Here is a 25,078-nt window from a genome sequence, read left to right as displayed (position 1 = left end):
GGAGCTGTATGGTCCAGAGCATTGGATCCATTAAGAAGGGAAGGTCTGTGTAGCAGGGCTGCATGGAGAGGAGGAGCAGAACTGGATTGGGGAGGAGGACAGGGGACAGCCGGGCACAGGCTGTGATGGATGAAGAAGGTCTTCCTGTGGATGAGTGAGGACTAAGCAGGGTCAAGAACACATCAGCCAAGAGCAGCAGCCTGACCCGATTGTTGGAGCCAAAGGCAGGGGAGGAGTCTGCTTCCATGGGAGAGGTCAGAGGCCAATGCAAGAGGGCAGAATCGTTGCTGCGTGTCCAGGCCCACGTGGGCTGTGCATGGGAAGAAGGGCTCCATCTGGGGAAGCATTACAGTGATTAGTTTATTCGAAGACAACTGGCATCTCCCTCAACCGAGTTTTCCAACCCAGATATTGTATATCTCTCCATTTATAAAAATCTTTTATATTCCTCAATAAGGCATTTTAATTTCATTCTCTTCTATTTCAAATTTCTTCTTAAGTATTTAATGTACTTACTGTTAGTGTGAATAACTTGTTCACATTTTTAATAGTATACAGAAATCCATTAAGTATAATATTTATAATTAATTACACTGGTAAACAAATTACTATGTGAGTTTTAGTAATTTTCATTTGAATTTCCTGAGTTATAACTGCTTTCAAATTTTATTCAAATCAAAAATGGTGCCATCATTAAATTTTGTTAATATAAAATCACATAGGTCAGACTGCAGACAGGGAGAGGGAAAGATTAAAAATTTTAAACGGTCATTAATTAGTTAAATCTTTATTCATTTATCACATATTTACTGAGCACATACTATTACCCTGGTCAAGTTACACAACCCAGATAATTCTGTTTTCTCAACTGTAAAATGTAAATAATCAAAGAACCTGTCTAGGGTTAAATGAGATACTGAAACATGATAAAAACTTCCCGATTCCTAAAGAACCATCAGAGAATAATCAGGTTTTCTTTTTTTCTTTTTTCAGTGGAGCCAAGTATGTATGTCTTTTTTTTCCCTCCCCTCTACTATTAACCTAAACACGCACATACACACACACACACACACACACACACACACACACACACAGAGGAATCTAGGAGACCTTGTAATCCCCTTGCTTCTCCTTCACTTACAATTTGTGAAGCCTTCAATGTATAGGCCCTTATTAAATACTGATGGACTTCAAACAAAACTGAAACACTAAAAATGGATTGGTAAGTCAGGCTGTTAATAAACCACACAATTCCACAATGAAATGTGAGATGATAATAAATTAAAATGATTCCTATAAAATCTTATTGAACTGCAAGTATATTTAAAAGTGCCATATGCAATATACATTTCAGTTTCGAAATAAGAATATATCCCCTTCCCAAATAGTCTACAATGCTCTAATTCATAGAATGGAAAGCTGTTTGTACTGCTATTAACCAAAAGCCCAATTTCTTCAAGAGATGCATTACTAGGTCAAACTGGACATCATGAACTTACCCACTTCAGCCAGTGTTCTGATGCAGGATTCCACCGAGGCTTTCTGTGCTGGATTTGGCCAGGTGCAGTTGTAAATTCTGAAGGCAGATTGTAGCAGCTGAATAAAAACTGGCTGATGTGTCTGAAAACATAAAGTAGGCAAATAGTGCCGCTAAAGTGGGATCAATTATCAGAAAGGTTCATCAAAATAACATATAAGGCAGTCTTCCAAGTGTCAGGGCTACATAATAAATATGTCACTCAACAATCTTTATATGTACCCACTTCATGATCTGCACCATAGAAAATCGATCACTTGTATTTTAACTATATTCTTAATCAGAAAATATGTCATTTCTTAAAGCAAGTGACATGAATTTAAATCCTTTTTTTTGGGTACTGGGGACCTTGAGCTTGCAAGACAGGCAGCAAAACCACTGACCTAAATCCCTAGCCGGGAATTTAAACACTTTTTATAAACTCTTGTTTATTCCCAAGTAAAACATAGTATGTGTTTCTAGACTGGTTTGCTTGGTTTGATTTTGCATGATGGGTAAGTACAGTGGACATTTGAACTAAAAGAACAATTTCCTACTTGCCTACCTATTGGTTTAAAATGTTTTTCTAGAGAAAGATAATCTGGGAACCACAGAAATAAAAATAATCAATCATCATTCAAGGTGGAGTTGATCAGTATCAACAATAAAAGATATTATCATCCCTCATATTTGTGTGGTACTTGGTCCATCCCCCCACCCCCAAGATGGCAAAACCCACAGATGCTCAAATTCCTCATATAAAATTGTGTAACATTTACAAATAACCTGTGGACAGGTTTCCCTGTAATGTACTTTTATACTTTAACATTACTTATAATACCTCATGGATTGTAAATGCTATGTAAATCATTCTTATATTGTATTGTTTATGGAATAGGGACAAGAAAATAAAATCTAGAATGTCATTATATTGTATACCTAAAATGTACCAATGATTAGAATGAATAATCGATAATGCAAAATAGGAAGAGAAGGTCTAAAGGGGTAGGGGTAGTGGGAGGGGCAGGGGAAAGGAAAGAAGGGAAAGGAAAAATGATGAGAAATGGAAAAAATGGAAATAAAGTCTTTGTAAATAGGGAAGGGTGGAGGAGGTGAAGGGAGGGTTAGGAATGGGGAAAAAATAAGAACCAAGATGTATCATGTAAAGGTACAAGTTCCCAATGAGAAATGTAATTGTGTTGTATACCTACAATGTACCAATAAAAGAATTTAACAACAAAAAATATCTATACACATGTTCAGCACAGATACAACTCTTTTTCAATATTTTTTTCCAGTATTTCTGATCTGAGCTTGGTTGAATCCACAGATTAAAAAAACTAGTGGATGCAGTAAGCTGGTTGTATGTACTTCCTTAGTTTCTCTGTGTATATATGCATATGTATTCTTTACACAAACAAATTTGGATGATACAATAATGTAATTCTGTGGCCGAATATTACTTCATAATAATTTTTCTTTTAAAATATGATTTTTTTTGGTACAAGGATTGAACTCAGGACCTTGCACTTGCAAGGCAGGTGGCATCACCACTGAGCTAAATCCCCAGCCCGAAAACATGATTTTTAATTGCTATATAATAAGCCACCCTATAGATATACCATAATTAATTTAGTTGTTCCTCCATTGTAGGCACTTAAAGTTGACATCAATTTTTAAGTATTATAAATAACTAGATGAAAATATTAATACATAAACTTCTGCTAATTGTTCCAGAATGAATTACTAAAGTGGAACTATTGATCCACAATGCCTACCCATTTAAAGAATTATACCATTATTTCAACAACTGGCAAATGGTCAACAAACAGATATGAAAGGTCTTATTCTGCTTAAGAGAGGAAAAAGAATTCAACTGGAAGAGCAAGATTTATTTAAAATAAACTTTGGTAAACTCAGAAAGGGGCATAAGAATAAAAAATATGAGAGAACAATGATCATTAGAAATGTCAGAAATGACCTCCTGGCCAGACTGAAGATTCAGCTTAGCTAATGTCATAGGATTATTACTGACTCAAAGAGGGTAATTTGTGAGAAAATGCTTCTCTATGGTATGTGGTCAAGTTACCTGGAGGCTGGTACTGTTGTCTGAAAAGGGAGAATTGAAGAAGCCGCTCACGATGTTCATGATGGACTCAGTGACACATTTCTCCAAGAAGATGTCTGCATGTTTCCTGTCAGTGGTTGTGTTGCAAACCTGGAGAGAAACAATTCAATATATTTCTCCACATCTTTGCATATAATTCAGTTCCAGAACCTTCTAAAAATCACCCTGCAGTAGTTCTCCATGACAATTTTTATGCTTTTCAAAGTTGCTTTGATTAGAAATGCTTCTTCCCCAAATCCACTGAACTGTGTCATTGCACAATAGCTTCTCCTTCAGGCTTGACTGTCATTTCGGCCAGGGCCCAGAATTCCTTCCCAGACTGTCATCCTCGTGTCCCTGTTCTTTCTCTCTCTCTCACCAACCTCCCCCTTAGTCACTAAGCATGGCTTTTCTGAAAAACACTTTCCCCGCTTGATATGAGGAAGTCAAAGAGGAAATAGTCATTACAAGCAAAAGGATGTGGTGAATGTAATTAAGGGTGGATTACGTATTCAGGCACTTGCCCTTAAAAGAACTGGCCCAAATGGGACAGGGAAAAGACAGGAACTATCTGGAAAGGAAAACAGAAAAGTGAGAGAAGATAAATTCAAACCCTTTTCCTACAACTCTGTTTTCCTCTACAAAGATTAACTGGGGAACATGAAAGTGGACATTTGCACACATTTTTTGCAGTGTAGGTGAAGTGCGATAGCACAATAGAGGAGCTGGGGATGGGCCAGAAAAGGACAGCTCTGCTTTCTGCTCTGATCTTTACATCTGAATAAATGAGACACAGATTGGCCAGTTTACCAAACTATACATTTCAAAGTGTGTCAGTGTAGACAAGTTGGAAAAGCTGATACGTGATTGAAAGCAAATGAAAACCACACAGGAAACATGGAGACAGGACTGAAAGAAGGGGGAGCAAGAGAGCAGAGGGTGTGCAAAGAGGCTGACACACTGAGACAGAGAAAGTTTCAATGTTCACAAACCATGGTGGGTAAATATGGTGGCCATGTGTTCCAGATGCTCTCAGGCAATCCAAATTTTTATGTAACTTTTGTCTTTCCCATATGATGCTTAATCAAAAGAGTAAGTAAATGTAATTTAATTTGATATTGCTTTAAAAATTTTTCACACAAATTCATAAAAAAAGAAAAATTCCTTCTCGAACCATGTGTTCCAGTGTTGCTGGCTTGTAAACTAGATGTGTGAAAGCCAATGTTTGTAAAATGGAGGAAGAAGAAAGAAGCCATGTTTGTGTCTAAACTGCTTTCCATTTGGCAGTTTATTCTTTCCTCATCTAATATGACACTTACCTGATGCTCATATTAAAACCAAAAGCTTTTCAGTATAATTAATATCATAGGGTTAGTGTAGGGAATGATACAATTAAAAGAAACAAATTAAGTTAAATGGTGTCACTTAGCTCTTGCCACAGTGTATAACAGTGCCTGGCACACCCAAGATTTTCCACACAGCTTCTCCCCTTTACTTATAGGAGATATGTTCTGAAACCCCTAAGCAATGCTTGAAACCATGGAGAGCACCAAAGCTCATACAGTATATGCATGCATACCTATGATAAACTTTAACCCATCAATTAGGCACCAGAAGAGATTACCAACAATAAGATGGAATGGTTACAACAATATACTATAATGAACATTATGTGAATGTATACTCTCTCTGAGGATCTTACTGTACTTTTACCTTTTCACTTAAAGGAAGCATTTTACAGCTTCTCTTTGGCATATCCCAATTGACAGCATCACTCTTCTTGCATGCTTGGACTGTGATTGAGTAAAGTAAGGGCTACAGGAACATGATCACAGTGATAGCAGGAGACTGATAACAAACAGGGTTTACAAGTGACTAATAAGCAGGTAGCATATACAGTGTAGATAGGTTGAAAAGGGAGATGATTCATCCCAGGGCCCTGTGATGACTCAGGATAGTTCAAGATTTCATCACAATTTTCAGAATGTCATTCAATTTAAAACCTACTAAATTTCTTATTTCTGAAATTTCCCATTGAATGTTTTTTAACTTCTGACAACCTCAGATAACTGAGACTGCACAAAGTAAAATTGTAGGTAAGAGGGCATGACTGTAAATGCTCGTGAAATGAATGAATCAATTAATTTTGACAATGAAAGAAAGACTAAAGACTGTTATTTTTGTTTCAGGTTAACTGTGGACTAGGTTATATTTATGGACCACTCTAACCTAAGATGAAAACTTAATGTGATCCCAGAGCTAATATAAAATTGATTTTTCCATGATAGACATGAATTAAGATTTAGTGCTTTTAGTATCTTTCTAGTACTGGCTTTTACATTGAACTTTTCTGATATGAAGGCTGAAACTGTCTTAAAGTTAAATAGGTAGTTGACCAATTCTGGTACGACCAGCCCACACAACCATCTCCTTTATCCAGGGATATCTCCTGCAATTGTGTGGGGCTTTGGGGAGTCATTACAGTATCACACGGCATTACATGTAACTGGACAATAGCCAGAGCTCCACCCAGAAATTTCCTCTCCAGTCAGTAGATTAATAAAAGTAATCTATTTCTAGATAAAGACTTTTCACAAAATCCTGGATAATGAAAAGTCTGTGTTTACAAACTGTACAGAATGTATTCCTCTCCTCTTGATATTTTTCTGCCAAGTATTAAAGATAACATTTCCACCTTGTATCCTACACTGTGATGCCATGGATAGCCAGAAAATGTAGGAAGCCACTTTTCTTATTAAAATTCTTTAAAAATTTTTCAGGAAATAAAACAGAACATAATAAATAGCATAATATTTCTTTATCCTGTCCTTTATTTTTATTGCCTCTTTAAAACAAAGATTAAAAATGGCTCAAATAAAATTAAATCACATTACACGGTTACATGTTTTTATGTGTAACATATATTTTAAAGTTTCAATCTGTTTGCACCTATTAATGACATGATATTATTTCCTATAAAACATTTCCATGTACTGTCATTATCTAAAACTTATTTTAAAGGGCTATATATTTATTCCATCATTTTAATGCACCAACATGCTTTAATCTATTTTTGGAATGAGTTAAGTAAGGTACACATTAGCAAAATTACAAATCATTTTTTTAGTGATTTCCTTCTTGCTAGTCTTTTGTGGGGATTTATTTAACTATTTATTTATTTAGCTATTATAAGGAATTGTGTACAATTGCTGATTTTACTTTCAGATTTTGGTGGTCTATTTCCCCAAAGGAAGAATCACCAGATGAGGGTGTGCAGACAATTTTTAATTGCTTTCTGAGTTGATCCTCAAAATAATAACTTTCCAATGCCGTCCACAAGTTATCTACAGATGCATAGGATGTTCCTGCATGCCCACCAGCCAGCTGTTGCTCTCAAGCTCTGACTGGGGTCAGGTAATGTGAGGCACTGGCAGGAGATCAGAGAGAAGAAGAAAAGGAGAAAGTCTGCAACCTTTGCTGGCTCTGCTCCATCCCCTTCTCCTCTCCCTGCAGAGGGCTCATGGTCTTTGGTTCCAGCCTCTTCTGAGCCCTTCCTCCATGTGTCCAGGCTCCCCAGGCCCCAGGAGCACTGGCTGTCCTTTGCTTCATTCAGTCCTGGAGGTGACAGCTCTACCTTGTCCTCAATTCCTGGGTGCTCTCCTATCCCTTCTCGGTTCCTTTGTCTGCACCCACATTTCTTGGAATGTGCTGTTTCTTACCTGAACTGACTGCTCTACCTACAAATGATAGTTTTGTCCATTTAATAATACTTAAGAGTTATATTATTTTGCATTACTTACATTGCTAACAAGGCTGCATACTTTTCATATATTCATTTCATTTCTATTTTCTTCCATGTGCAAGCAATTCAGACCTTCTAAACCACTTTACAAAAGCCTGGATAATGACTACAGATTATGTATCAGTTTAATACACTTTTCATAAGCTGTTTTCAGATTTCACATTCTGAGTCTTTAGCATATTTATTTCATTGTCTTTCCTTATGTGAACCGAGTTTTAACATTCTGGCACTATTACTTCTTTTGATCAATACTATTTATTTAATATAAGTAAGACAAAACTTTCCTTCTACAAAGGAAAAGAATAGTCTACATTTTTATTCCAGTTTTTAACTTTAAACTCTCTGGAATTTTATGCTATAGGTGACCTAACTTATACATTCTGATATTTTTCCATACTAATACTCAACTGTCCTCCAAACATTTATTAACTAGTAACTTCTTGCCTCACTTTTAAGTTACTTAAGGTTTGTCTTACAGTGTGTCACTAATGATTCTCTCCCTAAGCCTCTAGTACACATCATCGATTTTTATATTTTAATACTGTTCATGAAAATGAAGTGGTTCTGTTTGTCATGTTTCACAACTTTTAAAAAATCCATCTTCTGAGATATCTGCCTTATTCTATCTCCAGATGAATTTTGCTATTCACTGGTCAAACTTCATGGCCTAGCATATGGGATCATAAATTATTAAATTAAAGCTAAGTACTGGACTAGGAATTACATTAGTGAACCAAATCAAAGTCCTTCTTTATATTAGAACCTTTATTCTAATGAAGAGAGACACAAATAGACAAACATAAAAATTCAATGGTTGAGAGAGAAAGAAAGAGAATAATAAGCAATAGAGAAGAGGTGCAAGTGGTAGACAGAATGCTGCCAGAGGGCCAGGGAGGGCCGTAGGTTGCTATTTATTTAAATTGCTTGGATAGCATTTCTCTATAAAGCAACATTTTGGGGTGTGGTGGCACACTCCTGTAATCCTAGCATTCTGGAGCCTGAGGCAGGAGGATAACCAGGAGTTCGAGGCCAGCCTGGGTTACCACAGTGAGTTCAAGCCCAGCCTGAAATGTGTAGTGAGACCCTGTATCAAAAAAAAAGCCTCTATTCCACTGCTGGGGATCTTCCCCAAAGAATTAAAAGAATCATACCACAGTGATATATGTGCGCCCATGTTCATAGCAGGACAGTTTGTAACAGTCCAAATGCCCATCAACTGGAGACTGGATAAAGAAAATGTGGTTTTTTTATAAAATGGAGTACTACTCAGCCATAAAAAATGAGAAATTAGAGACATTTGTAGCTAAGTGGATGCACATTGAGGCAATACTCTTAAGTGAAATAAATAGGACACACATGTATAAATACCGAATAGTTTCTCTGGTGTGAGAAACTGAAAGTGTAAATAAGGACTAAAATGTATGTAATGTGAAATAAATGTATGTATGTGAAATAAAATGTATGTAATGTGAAATAGGAAGAAAAGGGGCAAAGGGAAAGGATAGAAGGGAATGGGATTAATATGAGAAAATGGAAAAATAGGAACAAAATCTTTGTAAATAGGGAGGAATGGACGGGTTGAAGGGAGGGCTGGGCAAGGGTGAAAAATAAGAACCAAGAGAAACTATTTAAAGGTGCAAATTTCCAATGATGAATGTCATTATATTGTACACCTAAAATGTACCAATGATTAGAATGAATAATCGATAATGCAAAATAGGAAGAAAAGGTCCAAAGGGGTAGGGGTAGTGGGAGGGGCAGGGGAAAGGAAAGAAGGGAAAGGAAAAATGATGAGAAATGGAAAAAACGGAAATAAAGTCTTTGTAAATAGGGAAGGGTGGGCTAGGAATGGGGAAAAAATAAGAACCAAGATGTATCATGTAAAGGTACAATTCCCAATGAAAAATGTAATTGTGTTGTATACCTACAATGTACCAATAAAAGAATTTTTTTTAAAAAAGCAATATTTTGATGAAGAAGTGAAGGAAGAAGCAGCCATGGAGATTTCTGGAAGAAGAGCAATATATTCCTGGACACCAGGAACTGGTCTATCTGGCTCATCACTGGATGTGTGGCATCTCAGCACCTGATACATATTTTTAAATTATTTGCTGAATAAACAGATACTAAGTGAAGTTTTCAGAAATAATTATGTCTGAATTCCTTGCTGGCACATATAATGTCTCTCCTCTCTTCTGCTCTCAAAGTGACTGCTACCCTTCCAAAGATGACAGTTTTGTCAAATAAATTTCATACTGGAGCAGTGCTTCTCAGAATTTTCTACAACGACAGAAACTTCCTAATCTGTGATGTCCAATACAGAAGCCATAGATATGCGTGCTTTCTGAGCGCTTGACATGTAGCTGGTGCAACTGAGGACTGGATTTCTAAATGTTATTTCATTACTCCTAGTTCAAATTTAAATTTACAAAGCCCAGTGTGGCAAGTGGCTAGCCTCCAGGCGGGGACACTCTAGTGCTTGGAACATACTTTGGGTTACACAGACCACAGGACATACATCCTAAGATGCACTTCGGTCTGCCTCAAGGACAGCAAAAATGTTCCTCTAAAAATGGGAGGCTATCTTTTTTATTTTAATTTGTATTTCTTCATTTATGAGACCAAAACTTCTCCAAGTACTTGTTTCCCATATCTCCCTTTTTACATGAATCATCAGCTCATACACTTGGCTCTCTTACAAATCTAAATTTATTTTTTTAAAAACATTTTCTTAATATCAATATATGTTAACTATAGGAACTCTGAAAAAATACAAAAATACAAAATGGAAAACAAAAATTATCCACAGTTCTACAATTCAGATGAACCATGGTTAACATTTTTATATCTTCTAATCTTTTTGTGCTGCAGTGTATATTTTTTATATAACTGAAATCACTCCAGATAATCAGTTCTATATCCTCCTTTTTTTACTCAACACATTATCGTTAGCATTTCACGTGATGGAAACCTTCAAAAAATAATCTCAGCACCAGGGATTTAGCTCAGTGGTTCTGGCGCCTGCCTCGCAAGCACAAGGTCCCGAGTTCGATCTCCAGTACCAAAAAAAAAAAAAATCTCAGTGACACTAACATTCATCTTATAGATATGTAAGTTATTTAACACAATTTTTCTACTGTTAAATATTTAAGCTATTTGCTACTGTATATTATCACAAAATAAGTGGATGATCATCTTTGACCAAAAATTATTGATTTTCTTGCATTTCTAATTATTTCCCAAGGACAGATTCTTGGAAGGTAAATTATGTAAAACATTAAAAAGGTATAAAGGGGATTTTTTTCATGCATCACCAAAATGCTTTTCAGAAAGACTGTATAAAATTATACTGTACTTTCTTCTACTAGGTATGTAAATGCAAACCTAAAACATAATATTAAATAATATTAAAGATAACATTTAATAGTATCTTTTCATGCTTACAACTTGAATGGTTCAAAATTGGATGTTATTTCCCTTTTTCACATATTTTTAAGTTACTAACATTTGAACATTTTTTAGAGATTTATTAACTACTTGCGCTTCCTTGTCTATAAATGACAATACATATTTTGTCCACTTTCCTATTAGATTGTTAGTGTTTTCTTACCAATGCATATAAATGTTTTAAAATTTATTTATTTATATATTTATTTAAGCATGTATTTATTTATATTACTTGAGACAGAGGCTCACTATGTAGCCCCAGCCTGGCCTCTAACTCATAACCCTTCTGCCTCAGCCTCCTCAGTGCTGGGATTACAGACCTGCACCACAGCCCCTGACCATGTGTACAAATTCTTTTTTTTTTTTTTTTTTTGGTACCGGGGATCAAACTCGGGTCCTTCTGCTTGTGCAGCAGGCGGCAAAACCACTGAGCTAAATCCCCGGCCCTAAGTATAAATTTTTCGTATGATACTCACTATCTTTTTAAAAAAGTATAGTAACTTTTTTCCATTTTGATGTTCTTTTAAATTTTTAATTTATGATGTTTTATGTACTTAAGTATTAAATTTTCAAGCAGAGAAATGTCTGTTTTTTCTTGGCCAATTTTATCCACTGCTGTTAGGCTTCAAAAGGCCTTTCTCATCCAAGGTCAGATAACTATCCATCTACTTTTCTTTTTTATTTTCATTTAAAAATCCAGTGGGTTTACTGCTATTATGTGACATGAGTTCATTTAACCTCAAACAGTAAATGTCTTCAACAATCATTTTGACTTAACTTGATGAACAATTTTTTTGAATGCCTATTCCAGGCCAAGAAAGTTTTATACACTTAGGATCCATCAGTGAATAAAATATACAAAATTCACAATTCTAATGAAGTTTACGTTGTGAATTTAATAATTAAAGGACCACAAACTATGGCTCATGGGTCAAATCTAGCTATAGCTATTAAGTTACATATTATCAATGCTCCTTAACTTATAGTAATTTCTATAATAGTTGTGACAGTAGCATACAAAATTGGAATATTTATTATTCTGCTCTTTATAGAAAATGTTAACTGATCCCTGGAAATAACCTGTCCCTTCTCATGAATGAGTAGTAATTTTTATTATATATTATGATCATATATATCTGTTTCTGACTGCTTCATTTCACTGTTATGTCCACTTAATTCTGTGCTTAGACTACACTTGCTTTGTTTTTAGATCCCTCTTTAAGCATACTTAACTTCAGATGACATTTATTTATTTATTCCACAGTCACAGGACACCGATGATGTGAGAGATCCTGCTCTAGGTGAAGTATACAACAGGGAGGGAAACAGACAAAAATCCCTGCCCTTCATTTGTTTCTTCTAAAACCAATACAAATACATAAAGAAAGTTCTGGTGGTTGTGAGTTCCATCGAGTTTAGAGGAGGAGAAGGAAGAGGGGCTTACCACAGAGTGGTCAGGGAGGGGCTCTCCAACAAGGTGCCTTTAAGCAGAGACCTTAAAAAAGAGGAGAAGTCCTGAAGAGACCCCTGGGTCAAGCATCCCAAGAAAATGCAAAGGTACTGAGATGGGAGAGTGTTTGGAGGAGCAGCAAGAAGGCTCCTAGATGGAATGGAGAGCTACCTGGAGATGAGAAAAAGAGAATACAAAGACAAGTACAGGTGAAGCAGAACAAAGGCCAGATCATGCAGGAGTTTTACTCTGGGTAAAACAAAAAGTCTTTAAAGGGACAGAGGCATGATCTGAACCAACCTCCTCCTCTTCCTCCCTCCTCTTTTCTTTTTCCTCTTCCTGCTCCAGATGAGAGATAATAGTACCTTGGATCAGGATAGTAAGAATGGAAGTGTTTCATAACTGGCCACATTTGGGATATTTTGGATACTCTGTCTGCAGAATTTGCTGAAGGACTACAAATAGAGTGGAAGAAGATAAACTTTACAGGTGACACCAAGATGTTTTGCCTGAACGCTTCCAGTGAATAATGAGACTGCCATTTTTTGAGATGCTGAAGACTTGAAAAGGAAGTGTTTTGCAGTACAGTGTTTTAACGAATAAGGAGTTTGAAGTCAGATATCAAGTGGGAATGTCATGTAGACAGTTATATATGTGGGGCTGGACATCAAGCGGCGGGCCTGAGTTTCAATCCACCTGGCACTACATTTATGAGAGAGTTGAGATCAGCAAGGAAGTGACTATGGTCAGAGATGGAATCAAGTTCAACATGTGAGTCTGGTGCACCTCAATATTTAGAAGTTGAGAAGGTGCTGAGGAAATAAACAAGAGATGAAGGAGTGGCTACTGAGCTGGAAGAAAGACAGGATGGGGCTGATCGTGGGGCAAAGGGAAGAAGTGTTTGAAGAAGGAACCAACCAACTATGATGAATACGGCTAATAATTGAAATAGCAGGCAGTAAGATGCAGGATAGGGAACAACAAACCAAACATCAAGAACACCTAAACAGGTGTTCAGTCCAAGTGGGAAGCATCATTATAATGTAGCATGAAACTTAATGAGCCAAATAACATTACAGTTGAAGGAAAGATACTACACCAAAAATAAAAGTTATGTAATGCTTTATACTTTTTCACTTCCTTGCAATGTGCTAGCTAATAAGGCCATATGAAAAAAACTCAAATAATGCTTACAGTAGTTAATTTAACTTAAGAAAGTCAAGAAAATTCTGTAAAATCTATTTAATCCTACCTAATGAAAGAACTGGGGAAATGTGTTTCAAAGTATATATAAATTCTTGTTTATTCCTTCCTCCAACCTCTTTCATTAGTTTAGTAAAGATAGTCAGTGGTTCCAGGGATCTTCTGTGAAAACAAAATACCCTGATTTGTCTTGTTAAGCAATGACAGATGGAAAAATGACCTGACACTGGGTTAAGTGAACCGCCTAAATTATTTCTTGGTCTAATTTCATTCTGCCAGTACATTACTGAGAATGCTGTTGATCATTATTAGGATACGGAAACTGACAGCAAAATTGGGAACATCTTCAAAAAATATTGAAGTTGGAGGTTAACATTGATTATCATCCACCCCCTTCCATGTGCTTTCTAATAATGACTAAGTCCCCTGACTTTGCAACAACAATCAGTCATAAAGCCAAAGAAAAGCATTTCTGCCCTACAAACACCAATTTTAGCTGCATTAGAACATAGATCAAAGTGGGTTGTGGTCAAATGCTCTGAAAGACAATATAACAATTTTTCACGGGTCTACTAACTTTGCTGCCTGCCTGAATCTGGTGTATTTACAGGCCATGGACACTCTCTGTGTCAGGAAATCAGAATGAAATAAGTATGTGAAACAGTCTAGTATCCGTTTATTTAAAACTATCTTTTGGAAAAGATTTTCTTATATTGGCTATAAGAAGATAAAAGACAAGGAAATACAAACAAGAAACTGAAGGATACTAAAAGAGATGGCTACTCAGAGAGTTTAAAGAGCAAACAAAAACCCCCAGTAGTGCTGACTCTAGAGAACCAGGGAAAAAAAGGTGGAAGGTATGAGTGACCTCGTATGTTAATATCTCATTTGCCTTTTAGATAAAACTTCTCTCCAGTTATTGCTAAAATGTAACTGTGCTGCCTAGACCCTACATAAAGCCCTGCGTCCCATCTCCTCCTTAAATAGACACGGAAAGACTAGAGGGAACCAAAAGATATGAAGACAAAGATCCCAGAAACCACATGAGAAGGAAAGCAACTGAAAGGTGTGAAGAAAGTTCTGGAAGTCATGTGAGCTGTTATAAAATATTTGAGAAGCTGTTAGGGAAAGAGGCACCCTACTTTATAACAAGCTAGGAGAATCACCTAGCAAAGTATGTCTCTGAAACCCACAGGGAAAATTATGAGGCCAATCTAGAACATCTTAAGTTCCTGTAAATTACACAATTTCATAATTTCAAAGTAGACTGCTAGCAAGGAGGCTACGTTGTTGTAGTAAGCGCTTACATCTTTGCTTAACTGAATTGTTCAATGCTGCTGGAGAAGGAAGATCAAGCTAAAATTATAAAAATAAAAACTGACTCACTATAAGAGCTTTGGATAATAAAGTTGTGCCATAATAAAGCCCAAAGGGGCTTTGAAATCGGTAATAAAAATATCCAGGTGGGTGTTGAAGACTATGAACTGGACATAACGTTGAATGATAGGACTACTAATCTCTTCTGTGAGTCTGTATATCCAAGTTATCAAGTGTGCCTTCCTCCACACTCTCTTCACCATTTGTCACTGATGTAAATCAACTGTTCTAGGATTTCATCATTTTGTTGTAACCTCTGAATTGGATTCATGTTCTCTGTGGCAATTCACATCAATATTTACTACCACATAGTCCAGCTGCAAGGACATGGTTTCTACCTCTTATCTAAACTGGGTGGTCTTCCCTTTGGTTATCTTTAATATTATTATTTAGAATATGTCCTGGAGAAGCTTCTTAAAATTCCTTACAAGGGTCTATCCATGTAACCTTGTAATAATATGGTGATGATGATGTAGAAGATGTTATTAATTCTCTTACTAGGTGCCAATATGTGTCAAAAGTATCATGTGCATTATTTCACTGAATATTCCCAGGAATCTAACAATGAATGTGTTATTATTGTAGTAATTTTATAGATAAGAAAACTCAGGGTCAGGAGGATTGAGTATCTTGTCCAAGATAACCAAGCTAGTAAAAAGCAGTGTCCTTGAACTTTGATCTTCCTAATTGCTTTGAAATCCCTTCTCCCAACCAACATGCTCTAAATACTACAATGATTCTCAAAGTATGGTCCTTGGACCAGCTGCAGCATCCTGTAGGAATTTGTAAAAAATGTCAAGACTCTATGGTCCTGACTCAGAAACTCTGAGGCAGGGTCAGCAATCTGTATCGAGGAAGCAGCAAGTCTGCCTAGAAGGCCATATTCCACACCCTTAACCACACTTATTTTTGTATCTTGAATTTGCAAATTTGTAGTAATATTTTAATTCTTCTGGAGGGGGAGATAAAAAAATCCCAGATATGGAAAGTCAGATTTACTTTTCCTTCTGTGAAGGGGAAAGGGTGATTTCTTATCAAACTTGTTGAAAGGATTAGAGAGCTCCCATTTCCAAATATAAAGAAGCAGAAAACAAGAAGGAAAAGCACTTTTGCAACATAGTTAAGCTTCTGTAGTTAAACATGAAGAGTGAATAGGCCATGAAGATCTTGAAATTCCCCTAAAGCCGTCACAGTAAAAATAACATGAATTATCTGCTCAGTCAAAATTCTGAACACTTCTACATGCCTACTTTTTTTCAGAACATAAACCTATATAATTTTGTCTTATGGCAACATCAATGGAGGGTGTTTCCAAGGTGGCATGGTCAATGGCAGTCATCATCAGCTTTCTCTGATTAAAAAAAAAAAACGAGATCCTTTTAGCTTTAGAACTCAGCTGCCTGGAATGTGACCTTGGACTCTCTGAAGCTTATCTTCAGTCAGTAATACTGTGCAACTGGGCAAATCAGTCTCATCTCTTTAAAATCCCTCTGCACGTGCCGTTTTAAAGCTCAGTCACCGGCACAGAATCCATCCTTTACTTCAGGGACTCGGAACATTCTTGTGGCAGGTCAGATGCCAAGTTTTCACAAATCCAATGAGAAGGAATATGAGTAATATGATCAATGCTATAAAAAGAAAGATGATTTTGCTACAGGTACAGATTTACTTCTAATTGCACAGAAATGATGTCAAACAGGAACTATCTACATCTCATGTACTTGAACTTAGTAACAATCTCACATGTTATACGACACCAAAGGTAAAATAAATGTGTTTCACTTGGAAGCTCTGACTAAATAAAAAGACACCATGTACTAAAGTAACATACGATTCACTGACTTAACCAAGGGTGTTCTTGAATACTCAATTTTATAGTTGATATTTTATTATATCTACTTCGCCATCTCCCCCTCTAGCATGGGTGGTAGGGAGGCTGTGAGCTAACATAAGAGTATCCATTCTGTAGAATGATAGAAATAGGGACCTCACTAATTCTCCTTCAAATACAGCTGTACCTTAACTCATGAAGCTAGTAGCACTCAGGCATATATGAAGGTCAAAGGGACTGGGACAGGTTACCATAATTTATAGCAGGTCTAAGAAGGTGTCTATACATGCTCATCAGTAGAGGAACCCTTATTTAACTTAATTTCATGTTTCATCACTTTAAAGGGAAAACTAGAATGGATTTTTTAAAAACTAAAATAATAGATCTTGGCTATTATAATTCTACAGCACACAAAAGAAAAGGCGAACATGTGCTAAAGAAAATTAAGAGCTATCTACCAAGAAAATCCACTCTTTCCTTTTTTTATTCATTAATTTACTCAGTATTAACAAAGGGGGAAAAAAACATATGCTAGACCGTCTCTAGAAAGTACCAGCCAGCTGTACATGTCCTCCCTGAATCCCTCTCCTTTCCAGAAAAACAAGAAGAAATGGACTCAGAATAAAAAGAACAATATGATGTTTCTGACATGAGTAAAAACAGATGATTAAATTATTAGAGTGAGCTTCCAACAAAGACTGGTTAGGCAACAGTGAGCAATGGTCAGTCCTGAGAAGTGGGGCCAAGCTCCTATCTGCCTGAAAGCAGGCGCTGAGGTCTCTCGGGGCCTTTTCCTTCTGAGCTTTCATTGTACTCACGGTAGGCAGCTGAATACAAATTGATCTCTGCCACATGTCTTCTCTAATCAAGGTAAAAAGCCTATTGAAGTTCCATTTAATAACAGACAGATATAGTCATTTGAAAAGACAGAAAATGAATACTTTATCCTTTGCTATGCACCTTATACTAGGCATTGTGTGTATATTAACTCATTAAATCTCAAAATCAGGTGAAGCTCACTTACAACTACATGAATATAATAGACTGAATCAAAAGGTCATTCGTTTCATTGTAGATTTCTATCCAGATGTTTAATATTGTTTGATCAATATATATATATATATGACCTTCCTAAAGTTGAATAGCATTTAATAGTTAAACTATAACTTACCCTTGCCATATCCACCAAGAAGTTCTCAAATAATTTCCAAATGTGGTTACTTGTGTAGATTTCTTTCATTTCCACTTCAGTGTCAACATAACAATGATTAACAAAGTTCACATAAGCAATTTTAACCTGTGCAAGTTTCAAATAAAAGAAATTTCATTTCTTTATTTACTGCCTTCAAATACCACTTATGAAATGCTACATCAAATCTATGTCATTCCTATAGAAGATTTTGGTATGTTCTGTATCTACCCAGAAAGCATTCTCATGTCTCTTCTTTTGCTAAGGTGACCCACCCAGACCTAGGCAGTGAACACAGAACCTAATACAGTATTCCATTTCCCTAAGCCCAGTATTTGGTGTGACAGTGAGCATTTTCCTCAAACCAAGCCCATCATCTTAGGAGTCAAAAGTGTGCTCTCAATTTCTCTCTCTCTCTCTCTCTCTCTCTCTCTCTCTCTCTCTCTCTCTCTCTCTCTCTCTCTCTCCCTTTCCACCTAAGCAAAACATGATAAACTTAAAATATATTAAATCATCTCCTACAGGTGAATACAGGAAAATCATGCCTAAAGAAAAGAATGAGGCAAAGCACAAAGAAACAAGAGATGAAAGAATACTGACACTGTTTGAACCTCTAGACCCACCTGAACAACTGTCCTTCAAATTCCCAAGTACAAGAGCCAATGAAATTCTTTTTCTTATTTAAACTAGTTTAATTTGGTTTCTGTTACTTGCAACCAACAGTTTCTTACTGTATTGTTTAAATATGTTGACAAAATAATACATTGACATTTAAAAAATTTATATTACCAGTCCTGAAAAAAAACTGGCTCACAGCTTATCCCCAAACTGTATTATTTTAAGATGTGGTAAAATTATTTTCTAGAATTAGAAAAATTCTGCATAAAAGACTAGGATGAGTCACCAATGCATAGCATTTCTAAAGCACATAGGGGAATAGTTGTTGCTTTTTTTTTTCTTTGCTTCTTTCAAAAATATAATAAATATCATAAATCTTAAAAAATGCATATACATAAAAAATCATGACAATCATTACAAGGGATGCATGGAATCCAAATTAAAATTCGTGAAGTACAGGGTCAGTTTTTATGCCCTAGGAATTTCCTTCTATCTGACTGGGGTCCAGACAAACTGTCAATGGCAGAGGCCTGTGTCAATCAAAAGTCACAGGGTGGGGAGACAGCTGAGCCAGGCAGCCCAGCATCAGGATCTCACAGCAGCCGACAGTCAGTGTTTTCTATGTGCCAAGGGTCCTTGGCATTTAGTATATATTATCTTATTTAATTGAATCCTCTGAAAATCCTATGAGGCACATAAGTATAATTACTTCACTTTAAGATTATGGAAATCGAAGACTGGAAAGGTTAAGTAGCCTATCAGGGTCAGTGACTCAACTGGGAAGTAATGGATCCAGGATTTTGACTCATTCTTCAATTCATTTCTTCATGCATTCAAAACCCAGTTACTGAGCATGGGCTCTGGTTCAGACAATACGATGGTGACCAGAAAGAGCTCTAGCTGTTACCTCCCAGAGTTTACAATTTTGGGCAAGAGTAAGAGGGCTAAAGACATTTGTTAAGTAAAAAACCATGTTCCATACTATGGATTCTTCTAGATGCCACTAAGGGAAGGCAGGGCACTTGTCCCAGAAGAAGATCTGAAGGGTGAAAAGAAAAGGTTACACTGGTGACCATGGATGGTATCCTCAGAGGGAGCTGAACGAGGGACAAGGCACAGCCAAGACTAGCACCTCACATAGGGACAGAAGCTATGGATTTCCTCACTGAACTATACGTACTCTCGCTGCCATTTTGTTTCCAACCAATCAAAGCTTGAAGTACCCTTGGACTGAGGTGTCAGTAGTTCCACAAAGTTCCACAAAAATATTCTTCCAAGTCCATCCCTACATAGGACTTTTTGGAAACAGGGAAGTTAATCTTCCCTGACACCTTTTTAAGTTACTGTGATTTAAAATGTTTGGTTCCATAATATTTTCAGTGTACCACATGTTTATAAACTTTGCAATAATACACCACAATTGAAAGAAATTATTACAATGTACATTCCTGGAAGCCTCATTAATAGAACCCTGTTGGCAGATAACCAGCTTCTGCTGAAGATTTTTTTTCCTATCATCAGAGCCAAAATAGGAGAGAGGGCAAAGGAGGATGTATAAATACAGCAAAATGTGTGAGCATATTTTCAAGAATGACTCTATTCATAAAGGCAAGATAAACCTGTGGTGTCTGATATTGGATCCTACAAGACTATCCTAGCATCTCCCATCAATGACTCCAACATTTAAGAAGCACTTGTTTAATGCTCAAAAACATACTAGAGACTACAAGTAAATGTGTCTTTGTTTGCAGCCACTGCTATGTTCAGAAGTTAGGAGACATCTGTAGCAGCTTCCAATTAACAAACTGGAAATACTTTAAAACGGTTGATTCTCCTCCATAACTTCTTATAGCTAAATGCAGACTTTGTATGTTCTTTTAAATTTTCTGAGTCATAGAGCTAAATACAATTCCTTGACTAAATATCTGATCTCATTAATAAATATTAGCTACCATGGGGGACCACTGGTACTTCAGTGAACTTTAAACATTAAGGACAGTGTGGGGCTGCTATGCTTTGGCCAGGCTTACCTCAGGGATGCAGTCATCGTGAGTGACCACCCTCACTATGTCGTCCAAGGGCAGAAGGGAATTGCACTTGATTTCGGTGTACACGTTTTTTCCCTCTGTGCACGCTGCCAGCAACTCCACAAGAGTGATATGGTAGGCTAAGGGGCCACTGTCATCCCCTCGGTCTCTCTCTGAACACATCATGTGGAGAAGGATTGGAAATGATGCTCTATCATTGTAAAATATCAGCACATCTTCACCCCCATTTATCAACTGAAATGATAAGAAGAGAATCTACATAGCAGTCCAAATGTTCGTTCTTGAAATTATTTCCAAAGGCTTGACCTATCTGAAAACATGTGTATCTCTTTGTAAAACCATAAGTAATACTGAAAATGCAGAGCTACGCCAAGGCAGCATGGTGAAAAGATGATAATCATATGCCAAGTGACCTGTTACAAAACCTATCAAAACCAGGCAGGAGCCAGACATGGTGGCACACATCTGTGATCTCAGCACTCTGACACACTGAGGCAGGAGGATCACAAATTCTAGCCCAGCCTGGGTAGGTCAGCAGCATAGTGAGAACATGTTTCAAAATAAAAAGTAAAATTGTTTTCCAATTCTTTCCTTGGTGAATATAAAATCAAATTAGCTCCCACACATTTATACACAATAAAGAACTAATATAAATGCAAATATACATTTAAGAAAGGTAAATTTTATAAGTTTATTGTAATGTTTCTTACAATGTTAATAATAAGAATATACCTATAAAACTTGAAAGCCTTAAGCTGAGTTAATGTTAAAATTTCTAAATGGCAGGAGGAATGGACATTGAATCAATATGGAAACATCTTCCATTCCCAAACTAAAGGCATATAATTATGAAAATGTCCTCATACCAACATAGTCTGCTGTATGACTGTCTGCTAGCTGTGGGTGGAAGCTGCTTAATGCACACAGGCCACTGGACAGGCATTCCACCACAGAGCAGTGGTTCACCCAGTGGACTCCTTGGGCCCCCAGGTCCCCGGGGCCTCGAGCTTGGTTCCTCAAAACTTACTCATTAGGAAAATCTCACTCAATGTCAAACACGAAAATCAAAAGGGCAAAATAAAGAACATCACTCATTTTTTTAAAATAAATTCTTAAACTAAATAGCAAGTTTTACCTATTGCAATAAAGCACAGGCGAGTAGTTTGAATTCATTATGTTGGGTCCCTTCAAAGTTCTAGCAAATAACGGCAAAGGACACCCATTCTATATGTCAGAAACAGAGCAACAAAGGCATGGGAAAATTTCTCTCTTCACTGTATTACCGAAAAAGTAAAAACATAACATTTTGCCTCTTTAACTCCAAATGCTCATATGAAATAAGATTTTACCCATTATTCAACATACCCAAATTCACAATGGATCAAAAGGGAAAACTCAGAAAATCATAAATTCAAGTTGCACCTGTGTTGCTTCACTAGACTAGAACAAAATATATTTATACTTAAGTAGTCATGACTCATTTAAATAATTTTCCAAACCTATGTTATGGTTTTTTTCCCACCTTTAATTAATAGAAAATACATATTAGAACATACTGTTTACGGGAAATGGATACAATGCAAATTGAGAACGTACCTCTGTCATGACCATATCCTGGCATTTCTTCACATATTTACCATCTGCTTTTACAATTGTTTGCAGAAACCTCAGGTACTCCACGTGGCGGCCATGTGTCTCGATGCAATGCACAAAATGCTGCACCACTCTCTCACTGATCTCATTGCACAGATGGTAATTGTTCATGAAGATGTACCGCATGGTCTCTGCTTCAAGGAGCTAGGCAGAGAGAGGAACGCGCCCTTGTAATGATGACAAGATCCATTTTCTATTCTACAGAACTCAGACTCAGTTGCCTGGTTGTGACCAGCTTTATAATCTATGCAAAGCCACAGTGAATTATCTGTACATGCCTTCCACAAAATGCAGTGAGGTCATAAACCATCAAAAGAAATTTAACTCACAAGGGAATTTAGTACAGAAAGGAGCTTACACTCTTCAAGTACAGTGTGTCAGCAACAGTGTTCTTTTTTTATTATTATTCCATTAAGTTCATTGGTACACTGTAGGTAAACATTATGATCACATTCATTATTGGGAATTTGTACCTGTACATGATACATTTTGGTTCCTGTTTTTTCCCTTCCCTTTCCTTCCCTTCCACCCCCCCAGCCCCCCTATTTACAAAAACACTGTTCTTGAGATTAGTTTTATTACTTATTATTCAACATTAATTCTTCCTAAAGATCTGCTTAAATACATTTAACAGACCAGAGTCAACTCCATTTTTGAGTTTTCCATGTTTATCTTATTCGTTGTATCATCAAGTTGATTCTATGTTCAGCCATATTGTTTTTGTAACATTAAACTATATACATGTAACTGAAATTGTCACTAACATATAAAATTAGTGTAATTTTAAAAGTGTTCTTAATGGAAATAAAAAGCTAATCAATTTTAGGAAGAGAATCTCTATAAGGAAAAAACAAAGTGGCCAAGACTAATAAAATTCTATTAATTAATGCTACCCAAATAAATTTTACACACACTTTACTATAAATTTCAGTGGTCACAAGAATACTTACACCAGGATTTAAAAACAAATTCAGATGTTTATGAAGAAGAACTTGATTCTGTGGATTTCCCCGACAAAAATTTTGGAGGAATATGTGGGCCAGATTCATTACTTCATTCATCTTTTCATCATTCTGTAAGTCAATAGGACAGCACATGATACAGAGAAACAAACCTAAACACAAATACTATCGAAAAATACGTCCTCTTACCCACATACACTTTTCCTCTGCCTCCCCTTTATGTTCCCCCTCTCCCAGTAACCCTTGCTGTCTCTCCTCCCCACATTCTACATCTTTATCGGCCTCTCCTTATTTTTCCTTGTATTTGTTCCTGTTGTTTCCCAGCGGATCCTTTCTCCCCAGTCTTAAGACTGTCTACCAGATTTCCGGGCACAACCATCTCCTCCTCCTCTGCCTCACCCCACACCTCCTCTGTCCTTCCTTCCTCTTACTCTTTTTTCCTTTATTATCTCGCCTTCTCTTTCCCCTCCTTCTTGCTGTCCTCTTTTTTTTTTGAAAATGACTATTTTATTCATACTCAAGGCATACAGTAATACTTCAGTTCACCAACACTTGTGCTTGCAAACAATTCAGTTCACAAACAAAAGTGTTTGGCGCAATTTTGCTTCTGTTTGCAAACTACACATCTGGTAACAAACATGACTGTGGCCATCTCTCCCACATAAACACAAATGCGGCCATCTTCTCCAAATTCACAAAATTCGTAAGCCAAGGTACCACTATAGTTTTAAAATCATTTGATATTATATTCAAAGGACTCTATTTCCTAGAAAGTCACTCTCCTGTACGTTTTAGGTCCCATTACCCTAAATTAAGTTGCTCTACAGAAATCAGCCAGAATCATAACCACAACTACAAAATAGTGTCCAGATCAGTCTTTTCATTCCCCTTTTCAAATTTTGTTTCAAAACTTTTCCCTCCATATCACTGCCAGAATTGCCTTTCTAAAACACACCACAGTTACATCAAGGGTCTGTTCATAACACATCAGTACTTTCCTATTTCCTGTGCAGTAGGAGCAGGCTCCCAGCCCTGATAACACAGCTTTCTCTTATAAGACCCATGGCCCCTCCTGTACGCCATCCTGTTCATGCTATTTTCATGAGGGTCCAAACCTTTACTGAGCTTCTGTGCTGGGCTTTTTTATGGGTCATGGGTCTGGCTCAAATGTCTTTCCCACTCTTGTCTGCTGAGCAACACCCACCCCTTTTTTCACAGTTCAGCCCAAGCTTCTCCTCCACCATCCAGTCCTTTCAGTTTCCCCACAGATAATTTAGTATTATCTTCTTTGCTTTGTTTACATTCTTAGTGGATTTCTTTTTTTGTTTTTCATTAAGTTTATTGGTACGTTTTAGGTGTACAATACAGTTACCTTCATCATTGGGATCTTGTACGTTTACATGATGCAGCTTGGTTCTTATTTTTTCCCCATTCCCCGGCCCTCCCTTCACCCCCTCCACCCTTCCCTATTTACAAAGACTTTGCTGTTCTCCTCTTAACATATGTTGTTCCCTTTCCACCATCATTTTGCAAAACGTAGGCCTCGAAATTAATTCAGAGAGAACGAAAAATTCTCTTCTTAAAGGTGGAAGTCTAAAATTTTCATGTACAGATGATTATCATTATTGTTCATGCAGTTCATGTCAAACTTCCCAAAGGGAGTCATGCATTGAGTGCCAGACTATATTACATGAATTAAACATTTTCTTTTTTTCTAAAGTAAGGGTTTATAGATTATGCCACTATAACTAAATAAGAAGCCCATAGTCACTAATAGACCATTTCTTCATATTTAAAATATGAATAAATTAAGTAGATCAATGATGGCAAACCTATGGCATGCGTGCCATAGCGGGCTGTTTGTTATCACTGAAA

At 36.7% G+C, this 25,078-nt stretch overlaps 1 protein-coding gene across 4 annotated transcripts in view; it reads right to left on the bottom strand.

Annotated features, from left to right (window-relative positions):
* The window catches only part of Itpr2 (inositol 1,4,5-trisphosphate receptor type 2), a 462,238-nt gene that overhangs the window by 224,965 nt on the left and 212,195 nt on the right, over positions 1-25,078 (bottom strand). For all 4 annotated transcript variants that reach the window (XM_004845734.4, XM_087213440.1, XM_087213441.1 and 1 more), the window contains 6 exons: positions 23,192-23,314; positions 22,185-22,385; positions 20,571-20,822; positions 17,905-18,030; positions 3,606-3,734; positions 1,500-1,620 (listed from right to left, as the gene is read on the bottom strand). In XM_004845734.4, coding sequence (XP_004845791.1) covers positions 1,500-1,620; positions 3,606-3,734; positions 17,905-18,030; positions 20,571-20,822; positions 22,185-22,385; positions 23,192-23,314 — 952 coding nt within the window. The remainder of the gene's footprint in view (positions 1-1,499; positions 1,621-3,605; positions 3,735-17,904; positions 18,031-20,570; positions 20,823-22,184; positions 22,386-23,191; positions 23,315-25,078) is intronic.

The sequence above is a fragment of the Heterocephalus glaber genome, unplaced genomic scaffold (assembly GCF_053883595.1).
Source record: "Heterocephalus glaber isolate CG9 unplaced genomic scaffold, H.glaber_assembly_v1.0 deba00001444, whole genome shotgun sequence".
Classification (NCBI taxonomy): domain Eukaryota; kingdom Metazoa; phylum Chordata; class Mammalia; order Rodentia; family Bathyergidae; genus Heterocephalus; species Heterocephalus glaber.
The sequence above is the reverse complement of the archived record's forward strand: the minus strand, read 5'-3'. Positions and strand labels throughout refer to the sequence as shown.